General features: G+C 44.4%; 1 protein-coding gene across 4 annotated transcripts in view; it reads right to left on the reverse strand.

Moving 5' to 3' along the window:
* The window catches only part of DDX24 (DEAD-box helicase 24), a 98420-nt gene that overhangs the window by 34078 nt on the left and 46845 nt on the right, over positions 1-17497 (reverse strand). For 2 of the 4 annotated variants that reach the window (XM_068133060.2, XM_068133061.2), the window contains exons 5-7: positions 10917-11698; positions 10002-10313; positions 6408-6561 (exon numbers count right to left, since the gene is read on the reverse strand). In XM_068133060.2, the coding sequence (XP_067989161.2) occupies positions 6408-6561; positions 10002-10313; positions 10917-11698 (1248 nt within the window). Of the gene's footprint in view, positions 1-6407; positions 6562-10001; positions 10314-10916; positions 11699-11931; positions 12303-13546; positions 13633-17497 lie in introns of those variants that run through there. The other 2 variants (XM_068133063.2, XM_068133064.2) reach the window with 2 other exon arrangements.

A 17497-nucleotide genomic window follows, 5' to 3' on the forward strand; every position in this document is an offset into this window, starting at 1 on the left:
TCGGAGATTTTCTGATAATCGTATTCATATATAAATGAATGAGAATCAATGTGTTTTCAGGAAGGCTTGACTTGGCATGTTCTTGCTGTAGCTTGCTGTAGATGTCTGTCTCCTCCGGATCCGTATAAAGTGTTATTTTAATAAAGGTCTCGTCATTCTCAAGCCTGTTGGTGGAACTCTACTTCGATCAGAAAAGGTGGTTTCTGACATACATACATATATATACATATATATACATATATATATACATATATATATATATACATATATATACACATATATATATATATATATATATATATATATATATATACATATATATACATACATATATATACATATATATACATATATATATACATATATATATATATACATATATATACACATATATATATATATATATATATATATATATATATATATATATATATATATATATATATATATATACATATATATACATACATATATATACATATATATACATATATATACATACATATATATACATATATATACATACATATATATATATATATATATATATATATATATATATATATATATATATATATATATATATAATGGTATCTGTAATCTGGTTCTCCAACCTAATGAGCGGACAACATGACGTCATCGCCATGCATGTCCGCCTTGCCTGCAAAGTTCCAGAGGAACCCTGATGAAGCCCCAACAAGGGCGAAACCAGGTCGGTAACTGTGAGTTTTGCATGCACTTGTGACAGTATCTGTATTTATAATCCATAATGACGCACTGCTAGATGGTTCCTCTGGAACTTTGCAGGCAAGGCGGACGTGCATGGCGATGACGTCATGTTGTCCGCTCATTAGGTTGGAGAACCAGATTACAGATACCATTATTAGTAACTCCCAACCGCAACCAGGTCGACTCCATATGATGAGTGGATACCAGAGATAACGTCACTGCGTGGCAGGCGGTGCTTATCGCTCCCAGCAAGGTGCAGCAGCAGCTGTATGGGACACCTTGCTGGCGGTCCTCCACTGATGATATGAAAGTCGCATAGTGACTGATATATATATATATATATATATATATATATATATATATATATATATATATATATGCAGAATCAGGATTGTGTATATAATCAACGACAACCGTTGACTACCTGATGGTGCGTAGGCGAGATAGGGGGCACCTCCGGGACACAAAGGTGATCCCGGGGGAGGAGGCTGTTTCACAGCACCACTTCGTTGTCTGCGACGTAAGGGTGAAAGGTGCGAGGAGAGCTCGGCGGGTGAAGTACCAACCGAGAATGAAGGTGTGGAGGTTGAAAGAGGTGACAGTAAGGGAGGCATTAAAAGAGAGGCTGAGTAGGGTCGAGGCTGATGTGGTTGAGCTTAAAAGTGGTTGGATGTCAATGAAAGCTAGTCTGTTGGGAGCCGTTGATGAGGTATGTGGATGGACAAAAGGACCACCGAGGCACTCGGAAACATGGTGGTGGGATGATGAAGTTGGAAAGAGGATTGACGAGAAGAGGAAGAAGTTCAAGGAGTGGCAGAAGGCGAAGGGTACGGGAGCAGAAACAGCAGAGCATGAAAGTTATAAGGCAGCCAGGAAGGCTGCAAAGAAAGAGGTAGCAAAGGCGCAGGAGGCATGTAGGAAAATGTTCGGAGAACGCTTGGATTCGGAAGAGGGTCAGAAAGCAGTATTCAGGATTGCAAAGCAGATAGCGAAAGAGAGGTGTGATGTGATGGGGGTGAGTTGCTTGAAGGATGAAGTGGGACAAATCGTTGTCAACCCAGATGGAATTAAAGGAAGATGGAAAAGATATATGGAAATGCTGTTGAATACAGAGAATGAATGGGATGGCAACATAGAGAGTAACCCAGTTTTAGGACCGGCAGAGAAGATAACTGAGAAGGAAGTTGAGGAAGCGATAAAAGCAATGAAGGGTAGAAAAACGGGAGGGCCGACGGGAGTTGTGGAAGATATGTTGAAGGCAGCAGGAAGTTGGGGTGTGAAGAGAATGACAGAGATCTGTAATCTGGTGGTGAAAGAAGGCCGCATTCCAGTGGATTGGGAACTGAGTACCCTCGTCCCTCTATACAAGGGGAAAGGTGACCCTCTGGAGTGTGGCTCGTACCGAGCGATAAAGTTATTGGAGCATGGAATGAAGGTATTGGAAAGGGTGTTGGAGAGGAGGATAAGGAAGAAAGTGAAGATCGACGAAATGCAGTTTGGAATCATGCCAGGAAGAGGAACGACAGACGCGCTTTTCATTGTGAGGCAGTTGCAGGAGAAGTACATGGAGAAGAGGAAGTAGTTGTTTCTTGGGTTTGTTGATCTGGAGAAAGCATTCGATCGGGTTCCACGCAAAGTATTGACATGGGCATTGAGGAAGTTAGGAGTGGAGGAATGGTTGATCAGAGTAGTGATGGCAATGTACAAAAGAGCGCGCACAGCTGTAAGGACGAAGGACGGGAACAGTGGTGAGTTTGAGGTGAAGGTGGGAGTGCATCAGGGGTCGGTACTAAGTCCACTACTATTTGTAGCTGTGATGGAGGTGCTGGCTCAGAACGGAAAGGAGGGTTTACCGTGGGAGTTGTTGTATGCAGATGATCTGGTGTTGATTGCGGAAAGTATGGATGGACTGAAGGAAAAGATGAACACGTGGAAGGAATGTATGGAGACAAAAGGTCTGAAGGTGAATATCGGAAAGACGAAGGTGATGGCAAGTGGTAAAGCATGTGGTGAGGTGGAAAGAACTGGGAAGTGGCCCTGTGCTGTGTGTAGGAAGGGTGTCGGAGTGAACTCCATTCAGTGTACAATGTGCGCTGAGTGGGTTCATCAAAAATGTAGTGGTCTGAGAGGGTCATTAACCAGTGTGGCAGCTACATTCAAATGTAAGGTGTGCACAGAGGGAGCTGCAGATGGAGGAAATGTTGAGTTGGATCTTGGAGACGGCATGAAGCTGGAAGGTGTGAAAACATTTTGCTACCTCGGAGACATGCTGAATGGAGAAGGTGGATCAGACTCGGCAACGGTTGCTCGAGTGAGATGTGCATGGAAGAAGTTTCGGGAATTGAGTGGCGTGCTGATGATGAGGGGAGTGTCGTTGAAGCTGAAGGGAAAGGTGTATGCTGCATGTGTGAGAAGTGTTATGATTTATGGGAGCGAGACATGGGTAATGAACGTAGAGCAGCAACGAAGGTTGGAAAGGGTGGAAATGCGAATGGTTCGACGGATGTGCGGAGTATCGTTGAGAGAGAGGAAGACAAATGATGAATTGCGAAAGATGATGGGAATAGAGCCTGTGAATGATGCTGTGAATAGGAACAGGTTGAGATGGTTTGGTCATGTGTTGAGGAAGGATGAAAGTGACTGGTTGAGAAGAGTGATGGAAATGAATGTAGAAGGAAGTAGAAGACGGGGAAGACCGAGAAAGACTTGGCTAAAGATGGTGGAAGAAGAAATGCGGGCAAGGGGGTTAACAAGGAGAGATGCAGAAAATAGGGCAAAATGGAGAAGATTGTCATGGGGACCGCAAGGCTAACCCCCGCTCTAGCAGGGAAAATGGCCTTTAAAATGCATGTTGTTGTTGTTGTTGTTGTTGTGTAAAAAAAAAAACACCTTTAGAGGCCATTTCTTCCCCGCAAGCGGGGGTTGGCCTTTTTCGGAGACCGTGGTTGTTGTTGTTTTTCGGTCCCCTTTTTGAAGCAATGTTTTACGGCCGGATGCCCTTCCTGCCGCCAACCCTTTTTGTCGCCTTTTACGACAAGCAGGGAATTACCAGTGAACTGGTACTCAATTAGCCGACCTCGGAAGGATGACAGGCTGAGTCAACCCCCCTGGCGTTAATTCAGCGATCGACCGGGATTCGAACCCAGGATGCTAGGATCCTAAGCTGGCACCCTAGCCGCTAGCCCAACACCAGGTCGTGTATAATCAGGATATGTCAGGATGGTTGAAAACCACCCCACTCCCACATCCGTCCTACTTCCACTTTTAATCTGCACACATATTAGCTAGTTGGGGTTAAATCAATCTGCATTTTTCCAGCAATTAGGCATAATGGTTACTACTCCATATCAAAACTAGAATGGCATCCTCCACCAGGCTGAACAGTTTATGTTTTTTAACCCACTGACAGACCTGAACCAAAATCTAATCGTTTGTTGTTGTTACCAAACTAACTCATCCACCAAGTTTTGTCACAAGTCATCACAACCTTTGGAAATATCATGCTATATCTCGTTTTTGGCCCCATCTCTCAATGGTGAGGAATCACGTAAGGATTTTAAAATAGTCTCGTATCCGGATCTGGATCTTCACCAGAATCGATTCAACTCGGTGTCAGAGGCAATCGATGAGCAGTAATGCGATTAACTTAATCTTAATCGATTTCGAATCTAACTTAATCGAATCTAACTTAACTTAATCGATTAATTAAGTACCAATTTATTTCCTTTCTCCTATGGGCAATATCTCAGGCACCTTTTGAGCTAGGAAGCTGATATTTGGACACGACAATGACCAAGTGATTTGGCCGTAAAGGATAATTTCGATTCATTGATTAATCAATTAAGCAATTAATTATTTAATTATTCAATTAATGATTTCATTAATTAATTTTTTTTACGTTACAGATTCGGATAAAACAGTGGTGGTTTAGGTATTTTATTAGCCAATTGATAAATTATTTAATTATTTTATGATTATTATTTACTTATTTTCATTATTGATCATTTATTTATTTTTTATTTCCTTTCTCATCTGGACAATATCTCAGGCACCTTTTTAGCTAGAAAGCTGATATTTGGACACGACAGTAACCAAGTGATGTGGCTACAAAGGATATTTTTGAATTATTGATCAATTAATCGATTATTTAATTATTCGATTCATGACTTCATTAATAATAAAAAAATTAAGTTCCCGATTCGGATGAAACGGTGTTGGTTTAGGACTTTAGGTATTCTATTAGCCAATTGATTAATTATTTAATTATTATTTATTTTCATTATTAATCATTTATTTATTTTCTTTCTCATCTGGGCAATATCTCAGGCACCTTTTGAGTGAGGAAGCTAATATTTGGACACGATCGTGACCAAGTGATGTGGCTATTAAGGATATTTTTGATTTATTGATTAATCAATTGATTGATTTTTTTTGATTAATTATTTCATTGATTTTCTAAAAGTTACATATTCGGATGAAACACTGGTGGTTTAGATGTTCTATCAGCCAATTGATCAATAAAATAATGATTTTACGATTATTGCTTGTCTTAATTATGCAATTAATCAATTAATCAGCCAATTTATTGGACACCGCTCCCTCCCAATTCCGTATCCGTGCTGCATAGCGCCATCGCCTTGCATTTTGCAAACTCCAGATGTGCTGTCATTTACTTATTTCTCGGGAGTGGCTTCAACCTGGCCACTCTCCCGTAAATCCTAGATTTGTGAAGTGCTGCAGAGACTGTTGTCCTTCCGAGAGGTTGTTTTTTTTTGTATACAGAATCGAGGCTCGTGTAAGAGCTAGCACATTGAACATGAAAACATGCACATACACATAAAACATGCAATGAAGGGAGCGGGAGACAAGAGGGGGAGAGGGAAGCACACAAGCACAACAACAGAAGAGAACAGGGACATCGGTAGATCTGTGGAAGGGGGAGGGCTGGGGGAGGAGGGAAGGGGTACACAGTATAAAGCAAATTAACACTTCTAGGAATTTCAGGAATCTCCCATCTCAGCCAAGGAACTCTGTAGTTGTAAAAGTGGTCATTGGGTTCTTGGTCACCTCCCTGACCAAGGTCTTCCTCAGTTTGGTCGGATGGCTAGCTCTAGGAAGAGTCTGGGTAGTTCCATATTCTTTGCATTTCCTAACGATGGAGCTCACTGTGTTCTTGGGAATTTTCAACACTCGAGAAATTGTTTTATACCCTTCGCAGATCTATGCCTTCTCACAATTCCATCTAGGAGTTCTACGGACAGTTCCTTGGACTTCATGGTAGAGTTTCTGCTCTGACATTCACTGTCACCTATGGGACCTTATATAGAAAGGTGTGTTTCTTTCTAAATCGTATCCAATTAATTGAATTGGCCACAGGTATAATGAAGTTGAAGAGGCATCTTAAGGATGATCAAAGGAAATTGATGCACCTGAGCTAAATTTGGAGTGTCATAGCAAAGGGTTTGAACTCTTATTGACTCAAGCCAATTCAGCTTTTCATTTTTAATTATTTTGTGAAAATTTCAAAAAAAAATTCCACTTTGACATTGCGGGTCATCATGTGTAAATCAGTGACAAAAAAAAAAATCTCAATTTAATCCATTTTAAATTCACGCTGTAACAACAAAATGTGAAAAACGTCAAGGGATGTGAATACTTTCTGAAGGCACTGTACATACCTGAGTTCGGTGAGTGTGGAAAGGTGTGGATGCCCCTCGTGAATGAGCTCCCAAAGACGTCCAGGCGTACCAACAACCACCTCAGGGTGTTGATTTAGCACTCTCTGCTGCTTGTGCACTGCCATACCACCCACAATCACCGCAGTACGAATGCCTGGAGAGCACGCGGAATCCGTGCCGTGCCTCACTGCCTCAATTACATCCTACATCATAGACATATACACTCTCTAGAAGAGCCTGTATGAATCACAAGGACATGAGGAAACTGGGCGAATCAACAGTACATTATTCAAAGGTAGAGTAACAGCATGATAAGGTCAGTGCTCAGATGGGAACAGCAATAAAGTAAAGTGCTGGTCCCAACCAAATGTACAGTTTGGTTACAATTTCCACATATACATGGTAGTTGTAGCAATCATAACTCCCCCCAACCACCTTTGTCTCCACGATACAGCTACCTGCTGTTTACAAGTGCCTATTTCATGATTGCATGTGTCAATTGTTACAAACAGATTTTATGTGGTTTAAGGATTTTTGAACAAGACTAAACAAGAGGGAGAATTGCTTTGCCATACATGTCCCTACTGTTCCCAATTTATTTATTTGTATGCAGCCTGTGGCTGCTTGGCTGCATCATTTCCTGGGGGCGTGGCTGTGTGGCTGATGCAATGGCCCCTTACCAGCTAGCTGGTACTCATTTTGCCGACCACGGAAGGACGACAGGTCGGGTCGAACCACCTGGTGTCAATTCAGCGGCACGACAGGGGCTTGAACTCAAGACCCTCGGATCCTAAGACAGCCACCTTAACCGTCAAGCCAACACCAGGCTTTTACCTGTCCCAATGAATATTCTTGCTCCAAGCACTCTGCAGTTGCGAGCCATATACAGGAGGACAAATTGTTTTAGGTATGCAAAGCGACAGAACAAGTGGCAGTTTCTGTAACTTATAATAAAAGCATGTACCAAGCTCGAGTTGAATATGTTAAAGTGTGAGGGGGAAAGTCTGGAAAACCACAGGTGGGATGGAAGGACAGAGCAGAGAACTCGGGCTGCTTGAGGATACCTGACACACTTTGTATCCTGCTCTACTTGTTACTCTCGCCAGAGGAGAGGGTATTGCATTTGAGTCTGTTTGTCTGTTTGTTTGTCAGCACAGAATAAATACGATTTTCTCGGCAACCGTTGATCCGAATGACAGGACATTTTCACCATAGGTGCACCTCCACTTGTATCATTTTTTTAATCATAATTACGACGTCATATGTCACGTGGTTCGGCCGCCATCTTGGAAAAACCGAAAAACTTTGCACCTCTATATCTCCGAAAGTGCTGAATAGAAAAAAAATTGAGATATGGCTCATTGAAAAGAACTCTCCATGGGGAATAAAATATGTTAATGATGATGTCATAGGTGCCGCCTATTCGATCATAGGATTCATCCGATCAAGATGAAATTTATTGAGCATCATGTACGCATAAATAGGTGGAGAGAAAAAATAATGACGACGTCATCAGTCATGTGGTTCGGCCGCCATCTTGGAAAAAACGATAAAAAATGCACCTCCATATCTCAAAGCAGTATGAATATGAATGAATGATCGTTTTAAGGCCATATTCCCCGCTAGAGCGGGGGTTAGCCTTGCGGGCCCCATGACAATCATGGTTCCCTGTTTGAGGCAATGTTTTTATGGCCGGATGCCCTTCCTGACGCCAACCCTTGGTCGCCTCTTACGATGCGCAGGGATATCTATCTCAAAGGATGGAGATGCAGTGCATAGATATCTCAAAGCAGTGCATAGAAAAAATTGAGACATGGCTCATTGTGAAGAACTCTCCATGGGGAATAACATATTAATGATGTCAAAGGTGCCTCCATTATGACGTCATAATTCGACAAGTACAAAACTTCATCCGATCAAGATGAAATTTCTTGAACATCATCTTGGGATAAATTCGTGGAGAAAAAAAATATTGATGATGTCATCAGTCACGTGGTTCGGCCGCCACATTTGTTTTAACACCTTAAAAACCAACAGCCTTAAAAACCACTAAAAACACATCCTGGCGTGAGTCTGCAATCTCTGATTGCTCTTTCTTGTTATGTTTGCCTTCTGCAGCGTACAAGGCAGTCTTCATACTTGGATTTTGCACTCAGTCACTTGCACAGTCACACATTGCTATCAATGGAACTTTCTCCTCTCCTTTCCCAGTGGAGGTTGTAGTGCCCAAACACAGGGTCTTGCACAAAGTCTTGGTCCTAATCTTCCTAAGCCACCTCTCCATTGCTTTGGAAAACAAGCTTCCTTTTTGCAGATATATCCGCAATGTCTCAGACCGTAACCCGTATCCCCCATTCCATTGACAGGCAGAGAGAAGCCGTGTTACTCTGTTGACCTGGAATTTATTAAATGTTGCTCTGACAAATGGAACACGTCTTTCAATCTTGGTAAATCTCAGTCGCTCTAGAAGTATCATAAAACCAACCCAGCTATCCATTTCCATGGCCACCTGGTGGAAGAGGTTCAGTTTCTTGAACGTATAGGCCTCACCATTAACCGTGACCTCTTCGGGGCTGACCATATTGCACAACTTTCCCATTAAGCTAATCCAGCCACAGACTGGGGATCATCTGTCATTCCTTGATGCGACTCACAACATATGAGGCCTTTGTACATAGCTCAATGGAGTACTGCTCTGCCCTATGGACTGGCACCGCAACATCACAGGCATCTCTCCTGGAATCTGCAGAATTCTATGCACTTAATTTGGAATCTCCGAGGACAAGGCCCAAGGCCTGTTGCTCTCACATCCCTGACAGGTTGGTGGCATCTGTTGTTTTTTTTTTACAACCTATCAGATCTAGCTCCCTCAACCCTATAACCCTTCAAAATGCATGATTTCCTCCAGTGACCCCACCTGGTTAAATTCCCCAAATCCAAGCTCACAGCTCACCACCACCCTTGAGGAACGAATGAGTGGAGGTGAGCAGGTTCAGGATTTTGAGAGTTTCACCAGAAGGGGATTACTGATGGTGGACCGTGTGAGCCTTGTAGAAACCTGAGGGGGGGAAAAGCACAGATAAAGCATAGGGCGAAATACCAGAAAAGGGTAGAAGATAGAGAGACCACCGACCTGTCTCCAATGTGAAAGTGATAGGCGCGTAAATTCAGCTTCATCAAGGAGGATTCAAATGATCTTGAAGGCCTTGGTTTCCTTCCTGAGCAAGCAGCCTGTTGCCATCTCACTCTTACATTTGTGCATCCATTTGGTATTGGAAAATGAAAAGTCCAGAAGCAAACAATCTATATCCAGGTATGTTAAAATATGTAGCAGAGCAGGAAAGGGAATGATGTTGAATACATTTAACGACTCCCATTAGACCATGGTAAGAAACAGGAGGTGGTTATAATGTAAAAGGATGATGTGATTGACTTCCCTTGTACACTTAACCTCCACATCCTTTCATTCTGCCACATTCATTTTTTTAACCGAGCCGATTGCTTTCTCAACTTGATATTTTATGTAATTTTGACAAAGGACTGCTTCCAAGGTAAGAATCATCAATCAGGATGGCGGTGTACAGCAAGCCATACCTGTGTGTTTCGCCACAGCATCCAAGTGGTGCTTCACCTGCACCGCGAGCTCTCGGGTTGGAGCCACAACAAGGGCGAGGAGAGGCGTGGACGTACCGGGAACCACCGTTTCACCACCAGGCGTCTCCGGTTCACCTTCAAAGCCGGACACAACCTTCTTTCCCGACTCCACACCATCTTCCTGGGAATCTCCAATCTCCAACTCATTGCTTGGCTCCTTTTGACTCTCCAAGTTCATGGTCAGTCGAGCTTCCTTCCACTCGAGGATGCGTTGGATCACTGGGATTCCGTAAGCAAGCGTTTTCCCACTACCTGTGTAAAGAATAGGATTGATGTTTATTGGAGTAATTTATGAGGAACTGCAACATCAATGTTACATTGTAAGAGATACAAAAATAGTGGTTGAGCAATAGTACAATATTTTAGATGCTTCCTTCTCCACAGAAGTTGAGACTCGAGGAAACGGACAAGAGGGAGGAAGTGGAACAGGAGGCCAAAAAACACACCTGTCGACATCTCCATACCTATTCTTTACACAGCATGAACTTTTCTAGAGCATTACTTGGTTCCTCCTAAGAACACAAGAGTAGTCCAGCATGCCCACGAGATTTTTTTTCAATGTCCCTTCTTTTCTATACTTTGCCACATGGCACATACCATATATAGAAAGAGGCCTTTTCTATGCCCCTGGCATTTTCCCCAAGAATAATCTTACTCCGCTCTGCACACACCCAATCAGGCCAAATTCAGAGCCAAAGTACCGCTAAACGACAGGTTTGTTTTCTGACTCATGTTCAAAATATAATACTAAATTGAAATGAAGTTGTTCTTCCAACATAAACTAACATTTGCATGCAGACAGACAGACAAATTCGACCAAACGCTTTGCTTCACGCATGCGGGGTTACTACCCACCAGTCTCTGCTGCTCCAAGAACATCACGCATGTCACGGATTGCTGCTGGGAGCGCAAGAGCTTGTATTGCTGTCGGCTCTGAGAAACCCAGCTCCAATAGTGCCCGGAGCACCGGTTCTGGTACAAAAAGGCCTTCCCATGATGACCTTTCCATCTGCTCATCGGAGCCTCCATCAGCGTCTTTCTTTCTGACGACGAGAGCTTTGGCGGTCCACGAACCATCAGCACGTTTATTGCCACTTTCCTTTGCAGGATGACTGTTCTGTTTACGTTTCTTTCTCTTTCGGTTTTTGCGTTTCACTGAACCTTCAATATTGCTTAGTGAACTTCCCTCTGACATCTTCTCTTTCTTTTCTTCGATCTTCTCGCTTTCAATTGGCTCGTCCTTCACTTCTTCCTCTTCAAAACCATCATCATTTTCTGACTCATTGGATAATTTTGCTTCAGACTGCCCATCCAGATTCTGCTCATATTTTCTTTTCTTTGCGGATTTTCTCGGAGGTAAATCACCCTCACTACTTTCCTCGGCTTTGAGAAACATCTGAGAGACCACCGAGTAGTCGGTTAGCTCTTCCATACACACAAAGCCATCCATTTTACCAATGTCCAGCAAACCTCCAATGACTGGCACAGACTTCCATCTTCCTTTAACATGCACTCCATGCTTTTGAAGCCTCCCATAGCCTGATGCCAATTCTTCCACTTCAGCAGCATCTGCAGCGGTTATTTCTGCTGCTCGCACAGCCTCGTTTACTTTTCTTTTCTTGCCTTTCATCGTCCACCTGTAGAAATAATAGAATTACAAAGATTACTCCACCCCACCTCAACAACAAACCCCACCATTCACCAATGAAACACTCCAGAGTTTGAACATTTAAGTGCTCAATTAAAAAACTTCCAATCATTTTCCTTCAATTACCCATGCAAAATATCATGCATCATCCTCCCTTCCAAGTTGTCACATTAAAATAATCCGTGACGATAGGAAATCATGACTGAACCGCTGTTGACGCACCTGGACCGGGCCGTCGACGCACCTGGACCGGGCCGCCGACGCACCTCCACCTCTGTGAATGAAACAACTTTACTGCTGGATGTTTCAAGTTTCCCTCCAACTTCCTTTGCTATTCCTCTGCTTCATGTGGCTCTTCCGATAACAGGTTTCAAATGAGCATGTTACTGAAGGGTTTCACTGAGTTTTCAGTGTTACCCGAGCGCCTTCGGGGCGATACATTTTTCTTCTGCCGATTCACTTGGCCTACAATTGGCTTTATCACTTAAAAACTGGCAAAACATCCTTTCTAATACTGTATTGACATATCCAAGGATTGATGATGATGATGTGAGTCGTCGCTTTTGACAAATCTCTTTCCTTCGTTGGTGTGCTCACCAAGCATTGTGCGTTGGCTGTGTAGGTAAACATGGGTGGTGAGCAGGTGAGCTTGTGCCAATAAAGGGAAAAACCTGCACAGAGAAGTGATAAGAGGTGTGTGCTATCCCTGCCCCACTCTCTATTCCAATGAGCCTCATTCACTGCAAGCACAGTAAATTTAACATGAAGTCTGATGCACACAGGAGCAGTAGACTGGCCAGTTCGTCGGTATGATAATGGCTGCCCTTGATGTCCAAAGTGGCTGTCTGGAGATGCCGCGCAGTGATGCCCAAATTGGTGCCACTGCCCAAATTGGTGCCACCACAGTGGGAGAGGGATAGCACACACCTCAATCACTTTAATCACCTCTATGTGCAGGTGTTTCCCTTCAGTGACACCTGCTCACCTGCTCACCACCCACTTTTGTCCAATCCAAGGATTAGTTCATCAGAGACCAACCATGAGGCACCAACACAACTCATTTCACCTCACCTGTAACTGCTGTACTAGACTTCAGGTAGTTGTTATCTCAGTATCTGGACGTTCACTTCAATATCACATAGATGACCAATCCGACTGAAGGTAACCTACTTCGGGTAGTCTGCAAAACTCGGGCTTCCCCAAACAAGGCATCAATACCACTTAAAAAATAAAATAGAACTTGGGGGAGGTGTGGGGGGTAGGGGGGAGGGGGTGTCTTCTGCAACACCTGGTGGGGGTCATACTAAACACCGCCTGGAGCGCCCGGAGAAACGTTTTTAGCAAATTAACACTTTTTTTTTAGCAAATGAACACTTTTTTTAGTAGTCAAAATTGCTGTTGAGTTCAATTCCGCTGTTTAAATTTTGAAAAGCGGATCAGAATAAGAGTTTATATAGCGCATCGCATTGAACGGAAATTAAATAAAGGTAGGAACCCGTGTGTCTCAAGCGGGCTCACCGGCTTCTTCTTCTTCTTCTTCTTACAACTACCAAGGACATCAAACAAAACAGCAAAACAAATCTGTCTCGAGCTTATTCCTCAATGTCCCAGAATCCCTCCTCGATGTCTGGATCTTGTTACCTCACATTAGTTACACCTCGGCCCTCGACATCGCCAAACCCACCCACACACCCGGTCGGTCGTGCATTTGCCATTTGGAATACGAAACGTGGTTCGAGGCACAACGAGAGCAACAACACAATTTAAAATCGAACATCAATTAAAAGCAAAGCAAGGAAAACCTAAATAACAAATACCATCACATATCATACAATACCATGTGGTTCAATAAATAATCCTTTATACAAGAGAAAGAAATCCCCAGGATCAGGGTAAGAAAGCCACGAGCATACCACAGCACCCGGAAACGCGCAACAGCAAACCGGAAACGCTTACGCAAACACTTCCGGGTTTATTTATTTATTTCTATTCATTTCGGCATTCAAATTTTGTTATCGAACACGTATTAATAAGATATTTATAGTGAAGCACACACATTAAAAATCTCACCATTAAACAACATTTACGGCGTGTTAAACGTGTTGTGGGACAACGGTTAAAACGTCATTACGTACGGCGTGTTATAAAAATCCGTCAAAAAAAGGCAAAGTGAAAATTATTTGTTAACGGAATTAAAATATTTACTATCAATAAATACATTAACTAACAATGCTCTATAGTATAATAATAATATCAATACTACACAGAACATCGTTTTCTGCCGCTTTTTAAAGTTTAATATCCTATAGCCTAATGAGGGAACTTTGGTTATTAATATTATCCACATTATACACTTGCTAATGCTAGTACAGTACATACTGTATATGGATTTGAAATTTGAATTGAAACGTGCGAAACAGTACCATTGTGGGACATGTCTCATGGGGCTCGTGAGGACAACGTGCGAAACAGTACCATTGTGGGACATGTCTCATGAGGCTCGTGAGGACAACGTGTGATGCAGTACCATTGTGGGACATGTCTCATGGGGCTCGTGAGGACAACATTTGATACAGTACCATTGTGGGACACGTCTCATGTGGCTCGTGTGGACAACGTGTGATGCAGTACCATTGTGGGACACGTCTCATGTGGCTCGTGTGGACAACGTGTGATGCAGTACCATTGTGGGACACGTCTCATGTGGCTCGTGTGGACAACGTGTGATGCAGTACCATTGTGGGACACGTCTCATGTGGCTCGTGTGGACAACGTGTGATGTAGTACCATTGTGGGACACGTCTCATGTGGCTCGTGTGGACAACGTGTGATGCAGTACCATTGTGGGACACGTCTCATGTGGCTCGTGTGGACAACGTGTGATGCAGTACCATTGTGGGACACGTCTCATGTGGCTCGTGTGGACAACGTGTGATGCAGTACCATTGTGGGACACGTCTCATGTGGCTCGTGTGGACAACGTGTGATGCAGTACCATTGTGGGACACGTCTCATGTGGCTCGTGTGGACAACGTGTGATGCAGTACCATTGTGGGACACGTCTCATGTGGCTCGTGAGGACATGTGATACAGTACCATTGTGGGACACGTCTCATGCGGATCGTGAGGACAACATGCGATACAGTACCATTGTGGGACACGTCTCATGTGGCTCGTGAGGACAACATGCGATACAGTACCATTGTGGGACACGTCTCATGCGGCTCGGAGGACAACGTGCGATACAGTACCAATGTGGGACACGTCTCATGTGGCTCGTGAGGACAACGTGCGATACAGTACCATTGTGGGACACATCTCATGTGAATCATGAGGACAACGTGCGATACAGTTCCATTGTGGGACACGTCTCGTGGCTCGTGAGGACATATGATACAGTACCATTGTGGTACACGTCTCATGTGGCTCGTGAGGACAACGTGCGATACAGTACCAATGTGGGACACGTCTCATGTGGCTCGTGAGGACGTGATACAGTACCATTGTGGTACACGTCTCATGCGGCTCGGAGGACAACGTGCGATACAGTACCAATGTGGGACACGTCTCATGTGGCTCGTGAGGACAACATGCGATACAGTACCATTGTGGGACACGTCTCATGTGGCTCGTGAGGGCATATGATACAGTACCATTGTGGGACACGCCTCATGAGGCTCGGAGGACAACGTGCGATACAGTACCAATGTGGGACACGTCTCATGTGGCTCGTGAGGACAACGTGCGATACAGTACCATTGTGGGACACATCTCATGTGAATCATGAGGACAACGTGCGATACAGTTCCATTGTGGGACACGTCTCGTTGCTCGGGAGGACAACATGTGATACAGTACCATTGTGGGACACGTCTCGTGGCTCTTGAGGACAACATGTGATACAGTACCATTGTGGGACACGTCTCATGAGGACAATGTGTGATACAGTACCATTGTGGGGCACATCTCATGTGGATCGTGAGGACAACGTGCGATACAGTACCATTGTGGGACACGTCTCATGTGGCTCGTGTGGACAACGTGTGATGCAGTACCATTGTGGGACACGTCTCATGTGGCTCGTGTGGACAACGTGTGATGCAGTACCATTGTGGGACACGTCTCATGTGGCTCGTGTGGACAACGTGTGATGCAGTACCATTGTGGGACACGTCTCATGTGGCTCGTGTGGACAACGTGTGATGCAGTACCATTGTGGGACACGTCTCATGTGGCTCGTGTGGACAACGTGTGATGCAGTACCATTGTGGGACACGTCTCATGTGGCTCGTGTGGACAACGTGTGATGCAGTACCATTGTGGGACACGTCTCATGTGGCTCGTGTGGACAACGTGTGATGCAGTACCATTGTGGGACACGTCTCATGTGGCTCGTGAGGACATGTGATACAGTACCATTGTGGGACACGTCTCATGCGGATCGTGAGGACAACATGCGATACAGTACCATTGTGGGACACGTCTCATGTGGCTCGTGAGGACAACATGCGATACAGTACCATTGTGGGACACGTCTCATGTGGCTCGTGAGGACAACGTGCGATACAGTACCATTGTGGGACACATCTCATGTGAATCATGAGGACAACGTGCGATACAGTTCCATTGTGGGACACGTCTCGTGGCTCGTGAGGACATATGATACAGTACCATTGTGGTACACGTCTCACGCGGCTCGTGAGGACAACGTGCGATACAGTACCAATGTGGGACACGTCTCATGTGGCTCGTGAGGACATGTGATACAGTACCATTGTGGGACACGTCTCACGTGGCTCGTGAGGACAACGTGCGATACAGTACCATTGTGGGACACGTCTCATGTGGCTCGTGAGGACATATGATACAGTACCATTGTGGTACACGTCTCATGCGGCTCGGAGGACAACGTGCGATACAGTACCAATGTGGGACACGTCTCATGTGGCTCGTGAGGACAACGTGCGATACAGTACCATTGTGGGACACATCTCATGTGAATCATGAGGACAACGTGCGATACAGTTCCATTGTGGGACACGTCTCGTGGCTCGTGAGGACAACATGTGATACAGTACCGTTGTGGGACACGTCTCATGAGGACAATGTGTGATACAGTACCATTGTGGGACACGTCTCGTGGCTCTTGAGGACAACATGTGATACAGTACCATTGTGGGACACGTCTCATGAGGACAATGTGTGATACAGTACCATTGTGGGGCACATCTCATGTGGATCGTGAGGACAACGTGCGATACAGTACCATTGTGGAACACGTCTCACGTGGCTCGTGAGGACAACGTGTGATACAATACAATTGTGGGACACGTCTCATGTGGCTCGTGAGGACATGTGATACAGTACCATTGAGGGACACGTCTCGGGCAGCTCGTGAGAACATGTGATACAGTACCATTGTGGGATGCGGCTCGTTAGGACAACGTGTGATACAGTACCATTGTGGGACACGTCTCATGTGGCTCGTGAGGACAACGTGCGATACAGTACCATTGTGGGGCGTGTCTCGGGCAGCTCGTGAGAACATGTGATACAGTACCATTGTGGGACACGTCTCATGTGGCTCATGAGGACATGTGATACAGTACCATTGTGGGGCATGTCTCATGTGGCTCGTGAGGACAAAGTGTGATGCAGTACCATTGTGGGGGCCAAGTGATGTCAGCATCACAATTTAACAGTCATAACGAGGGCTTTGCACCAAATTTACCAACAGCCAAGAGTTTAACTCACGCCAAGGTTACAATTGCCAAATTGCGAATTGCTC

The sequence above is a fragment of the Myxine glutinosa genome, chromosome 12, assembly GCF_964187855.1.
Source record: "Myxine glutinosa chromosome 12, kmMyxGlut1.1, whole genome shotgun sequence".
In the NCBI taxonomy this organism is placed as follows: Eukaryota; Metazoa; Chordata; class Myxini; order Myxiniformes; family Myxinidae; genus Myxine; species Myxine glutinosa.